The sequence below is a fragment of the Nannospalax galili genome, unplaced genomic scaffold (assembly GCF_000622305.1).
Source record: "Nannospalax galili isolate Female #2095 unplaced genomic scaffold, S.galili_v1.0 scaffold115, whole genome shotgun sequence".
Lineage (NCBI taxonomy): Eukaryota > Metazoa > Chordata > Mammalia > Rodentia > Spalacidae > Nannospalax > Nannospalax galili.
In genome coordinates, this window is record NW_008340588.1 from 8,391,001 (window position 1) to 8,397,295 (window position 6,295).

General features: G+C 40.2%; 1 protein-coding gene across 1 annotated transcript in view; it reads left to right on the plus strand.

Moving 5' to 3' along the window:
• Col5a2 (collagen type V alpha 2 chain) overlaps positions 1 to 6,295 on the plus strand; it is a 146,350-nt gene that overhangs the window by 117,251 nt on the left and 22,804 nt on the right. Inside the window, exons 34-40 of the mRNA XM_017798841.2 lie at positions 293 to 400; positions 668 to 721; positions 1,563 to 1,616; positions 1,808 to 1,861; positions 2,598 to 2,651; positions 3,212 to 3,319; positions 3,406 to 3,459. Of these exons, the coding sequence (XP_017654330.1) occupies positions 293 to 400; positions 668 to 721; positions 1,563 to 1,616; positions 1,808 to 1,861; positions 2,598 to 2,651; positions 3,212 to 3,319; positions 3,406 to 3,459 (486 nt within the window). The remainder of the gene's footprint in view (positions 1 to 292; positions 401 to 667; positions 722 to 1,562; positions 1,617 to 1,807; positions 1,862 to 2,597; positions 2,652 to 3,211; positions 3,320 to 3,405; positions 3,460 to 6,295) is intronic.

Here is a 6,295-nt window from a genome sequence, read left to right on the forward strand (position 1 = left end):
ATACACATGTAGCACTGAGTCCATTTAGTGGTGCTTGTGTGTTATATGTGTTTAGAGCTGACCACTTGGGGTTAGATAACCTATTAGGAAGGTCATCCCTGAAGAAAACTGTTCTTTCTCCCTTGAATCTATTGATTTCCTGTATTTCTTCATCTAGGGATGAGACACTGAAATTTTCCCCATCCACATTGGCATGTCAACTACTGTTGTGATTATGCAGATTTTGTTAGGCAACCATGCTGCTGTACAGTTCAATAATAGTCTCTTGATATGGTCTATTTATTCATTTCAGGGTAATCCAGGTCCAACTGGGACTATCGGTGATACAGGACCTCCAGGTCTTCAAGGCATGCCAGGAGAAAGAGGAATCGCAGGAACACCTGGGCCCAAGGGTGATAGAGTAAGCCTTTTTTTCTGATTATTCTTTCTAACATATGTTTTTAGATTTTCTGATAATGATTTCCTAAACAGGCTTTTATTTCTGTCAGCCAGAGTTTCAATTGTTTACTGTTCCTTCTAATAAATATTTGTTGAGAAGATGCATAGCCAGGTACTATTCCAGCCTGCAGGGATAGAGAAGACAAGTAAACCCTTGCTTTCATGAAGCTTCATCAGGTGTATAGGAAACACAATTAGATGAACAAATGGTATTTTTATGTTTTGCCAGGGTGGCATCGGAGAAAAAGGTGCTGAAGGCACAGCTGGAAATGATGGAGCCAGGGTAAGTGAAAAGATGCCTTTCTGGCTTGGGCTAGAAACAAGCATTGCCATTAGTCTATAAACTTGCTTTAATTTTTAAATATAAAGTTCATCATGCACTATTCTGGTCAGGATTAGAATTATTATGCCATTTGAGACTTGATGTGAATCAACAATGGGCATTTATTTTGCTTAACCTGCATTAAAACAAGCCAAAAAAAAAAGTCCTTGTTAGAATGAAGTAAAACACAGTTAATTATGCTGTGGAATAGGGGCTTTAATGAATGAAGTTGCCTGCTCTCCCATCCCACTATCCTTCCTTTCCATTTCTTCCCCTCTCTGTCCTCCTTATCCTTCTCCCCACACCTTTTTTTTTCTTTTTGTTTTCTAAGGCAGACTCCCAAGTCATAAGTCACTTTCATTCCTTAAATTTCTTCACTAATACATACATAATTTTACTGATCCAGAAATACTGGGCTGTCTATTAAGAAGGAATACCCAAATAACAGAGAACTTATTTTAGAAAGAACGCCAATAGTCCCATAGTTTAAAGATGGTTATTAGGGGGCTGGAGAGATGGCCCAGTGGCTAAGAATGCTGGCTGTTCTTGCAGAGGAACTGGATTTGGTTCCCAGAACCCAAATGGTGGTTAACAACTATCCATAATTCCAGTTCCAGGGGATCCAAGGTCCTCTTCTGACCTTTGTGGGCATTGCACAACATGCAGGCAATGCACTCATACACATGAAATAAAAATAGTAAATAAAAATGTATAAAAATGGTTATTTTGTGTTGAGAAGAGCCAGGTGGTGGATATATCTGTATGCCTTTCCCTTAATACACCTATTTTTGTTAACTCACAGGGTCTTCCAGGTCCCTTGGGGCCTCCAGGTCCTGCAGGTCCTACTGGAGAAAAGGTAAGTAGAAAGCTGCAATCAAAATCCAAGGCCTAAATGCTGTTCTTTTCTTTCACAAAATACTGTGGTTGAGATAAATCATTTCAGAGTTGATCTCACTATCCATCTATACATGGGGCACATTGGCCTACAATTGTATTGTGCTTTGCTACTGCTTTGTACAATTTAACCACCTAAAATCTCCTTTCTAGGGTGAACCTGGGCCTCGAGGTTTAGTTGGCCCTCCTGGCTCCCGTGGCAATCCTGTAAGTGAAGAATATCTTTTGATGTTGTATAGTGTGAGGTTGAACAATAAAACAATTTCTTTTGTTTATATATTCATCTATCTATAATCTATCCCTGCCCATCAAATATCTATCAGTCAATCAATCTATCTTCTTCTATCTTTCTAATTATCACTTATCTTTAGATCATCTATGAATCTATCATCTATGTATCTACCATATATCCTTTTTTTTTTTTTTTTTTTTTTCGGTCTTTTTGAGACGGGGTCTCCCTGTAGCCCCAGCTGTCCTGGAACTCACTATGTAGACCAGGCTCGAACTTGCAGAGATCCACCTGCCTCTGCCTCTCAAGTGCTTTTATATATCTCTATCAATAATCTATATATCTACTATTAATTATCTATCTAATAATTAAATTTAATCTTCATGCATATTGGGTTACGCTATCTATAACTTCCTTGTTTTCAAATTTCATTTTCATTAAACTTAAAAATTATCAGCTACATAATCTGTTAAGTCTAGGCAGGTGGTTTGTTTACTAAGTAACTAAGAAGCTTCTTTTTGTCTTCTGACCTTGTAGATTTTGCTCAAAGACCTATAACTTAGTATCTCCCTTATAGATCTTCATCAAACAATATATGTGGTTTCTCTATTTATAATTACCTATGCAAAATATATTTAATCACATTTGAAAGCACATTTAACACATTGTTTAGAGCAATGTGTTAAAGCTTCAGTAATATTTGTTTCCTTTTAGGGTTCTCGTGGTGAAAATGGTCCAACTGGTGCTGTTGGTTTCGCTGGACCCCAGGTAAATTTTCAGATATTCCTAATGTACAAGTTAACACAATTCTTATAAGAGCAATGAGCTGCATTGTATTCATTGTATTGTTATCATAAGTTTTGGAGATACATTAATATTCTAAATTTTTACAGTTTCTTGCATTACTATTTCTTTTTGGTCTCTTTGAGACAGGGTCTCCCTGTAGCCCCAGCTGGCCTGGAACTCACTATGTAGACCAGGCTGGCCTTGAATTCATAGAGATCCACCTGCCTCTGCCTCCCGAGTGCTGGAATTAAAGGCATGTGCCACTATGCCCCGCTATGCATTACTATTTTTTTTAAAATTTCTATTAATGGCAAAATTTGTCATAATATTCGAATTTATATCATTATTTTCTATGATGGAAATGTGTTGAGATAGGTATTTTTTCAGAAAGCTTTAATGATATTACCATTTTTCTTACTCTATTAAATACTGATTACCAAGCACCATTTTATAAGGACTAAATGGCATGTTAAGAGTAATTACTATGAAATAATTTGTTCATGAATCTTTTAGTCAGTTTCTCACGTGAAAATTGCATATAGGGGCCTGATGGACAGCCTGGAGTCAAGGGTGAACCTGGAGAGCCAGGACAAAAGGGAGATGCTGGGTCTCCTGGACCCCAAGGGCTAGCAGGATCACCTGGCCCTCATGTAAGTTAGAAAATAACATATTTTGATACTAGGACCCAATGTCTGGAGTACATAGTAAGTGAATTTGTTTCATTTCTTCTATTTAGGGTCCTCATGGTGTTCCTGGACTGAAAGGTGGTAGAGGGACCCAGGGCCCACCTGTAAGTCTCTTTGGCATTTTGGAACTGTGCACAGCTAATTCTTGATATCTGGTGTTCCTGGTCATGAAAGTTAATCTTCATCTAAATATGTAATGAATTATTCTGTGTATCAAATATATTGTAGAGCAATGTGTACTTAGTTTAAGCTAGAGATCTGGGTAATTGTAATCTTCTAAACCCAGCTTCTTTACATGGAACTTGTATTAGTTAGGGTTATCCAAAGAAACAGAACTGGTAGAATGAATATATATGTATAGAGATTTATTAGCTTAGCTCACAGGATCAAGTCCGAGTAGTCCAACAATGGCTGTATCACACTGGAGAGGCTGAGAATCCATAGTCTCTCAGTCCACAAAGCTGAATGTCTCATCTCAGTAGTCCCAAAAGTGTCCCAGTAGTGTGACAAACTCCAAAAGATCAGCTAGTCTTCAGTCTACAGCAGCAAGATGAACTCACCAGCAAGAGAGAAGGCAAGCAGCAAAAAGCCTGGCAGTCTCCTCTGCCTTGGTCTTTTATATGGGCTGCCATCAGAAGGTAACATCCATATTTAGGGTGTGTCTTCCAGCTTCAGATGATCCAATCAAGAAGATCTCTTTCATTTCAGTTAATCCTAGATCTAGTCAAGTTGACACCCAGGATTAGCCATCACAAGTCCACCCCTTGTCAACCTGACACCTAATAGCCTCTCTATGTCATGCTTAATTTTCAAATGAAAACAATGTTGAGGTCATAGTTTCACCTAACATGATATAACTATCCCATCATATAATGACCAATGCATTATATATCTTAGAGTAGGTGATAAGGTCTTCGAGGAATGCTTAGTCCTTTAGTGTCTCATAACCCAATATAATCATATAGGTTCACAACACTTAGCCACTTAACACTTATCTCAATTACACATTCAAAAAAGAATAACTCAAGTATCTGCTTAACATATGTGTATACATACACAAGCCTATTCTTAACCAAATAGGACAAAAATACTCATGTCAATTACAATTCAAGTTTCTGCAAATGATCACATGGCCTAAGTTGGTATTTGTAACTACCTTCCTCTACTACCCAGTCTGTATTTCCTCCACCATCAGCAAGCACCTCTGCAGGTATTGGCTCTTTCCCTGGAGGAATGACCCATACTTTCATCACCGAAGGGTCTGGGCCATTTGTTGTCCTGTCTGGATTGGGTTGTTGCAGTTTCCCATTGACCTTAATCACAGGACATGGTAACACCAAAAGTCGCCGTAAGGAGTCTCCTGCCTTCCAGATATAGTCTTCATTACCTCCATTGTGGAGAACCAGTCTGATTTACCCCTGGTAGTCTGGGTCAATCACCCCTCCTAATACTATTATTCCTTTCTTAGTCTGCTGACTTAAGGTCATCAGAAGCCCAAAGTGTCTAGGGGGAAGTCTTAGTTTCTAGTTCAACGGAATGTTTGTTGTCTCTCCTGGCAGAAGCACTCCCTCCTCTGGAACCAAAACATCCAAGCCAGTAGAGTGCAAGGTTGAGGTTACAGGAAGCAAAAATTTTCCTAGTGGGTCACCAGGGGTGATAGTGAGTGGAATCATTCCCACTTCCACACCTTGATTCCTGGACCCGTGAATCCTGCCTATAGGAGAAACTGTACCGTATATTGGATGCTGATTCAAAGCATACACTGCCTTCTGGAAGACCCTGCCCCAGACCTCCAGGCTATTGCCACCTAATTGGCACTGTAACTGTGTCTTTAAGAGACCATTCCATTGTTCTATCAAGCCAGCTGCTTCAGGATGGTGGAAGACAAGTGGATTCCATGACCATGGGTCCACTGTCGCAATTCTTTGGCTGTGAAGTTAGTTCCCTGGTCAGAAGCAATGCTGTGCAGAATACCATGATGGTGGATAAGGCATTCTGTAAGTCCCTGGATAGTAGTTTTGGCAGAAGCATTATGTTCAGGAAAGGAAAATCCATAACCAGAGAAAGTGTCTATTCCTGTAAGGACAAAACGCTGTCCCCTCAAAGATGGAAGTGGTCCAATGTAGTCAACCTGCCACCAGGTTGCAGGCTGGTCGCCACGGGGAACAGTGCCATATCGGGGGCTCAGTGTTGGTCTCTGCTGTTGGCAGATCTGGCACTCAGCAGCAGCTGTAGCCAGGTCAGCTTTCTTGAGTGGGAGTCCATGCTGTCGAGCCCATGCATAACCTCCATCTCTGCCACCATGGCCACTTTGTTCATGGGCCCATTGAGTAATGACAGGGATAGCTGAAGAAAGAGGCATAAGGAAAAGAGCAAAAACAAAGCTCTTCAAACGTTCTGGTGTCTCTCTCAGTACTTTCCATCTTATAAAATCAGTAAAAGGCATGTCCTCTGGGCCCTCCCATTGTGGAGGATTTGGTGTTGCACTGCAAATCCACTCGAGCATACCAATTTGCCTGAGCCTTACAATCCCTTAATTAACACTAAGCCAAGGGATATCAGATATCTCCAGCTCTCTGTCAATAGGCCATCTTTTGATAAATACCTCAGCCAACCAATCAAATAAACTTTTAACACCATTTTTAACTGCACGAGCTTCCATATTAAACCTAGAATCTCCAGTCAGGGCGCCCATGCCAATAAACTCATGTCAGTTTTATGTTCCTTCCACCATTATCCCATACCCTTAAAATCCATTCCCAGACATATTCATTAGATTTCTGTTTGAAAGAATTAGCAAATTCACTAAGTTCTTTAGTGGTGTAGCACACCTCCTCATGGACCACACTTTCTATCTCTCCTCTAGGGGTCTGCTTAGCTATGAGTCTGGTTATAGGTCTAGAGGCAACAACTAGGCCCTGAGGGACATCAACTTTGTCC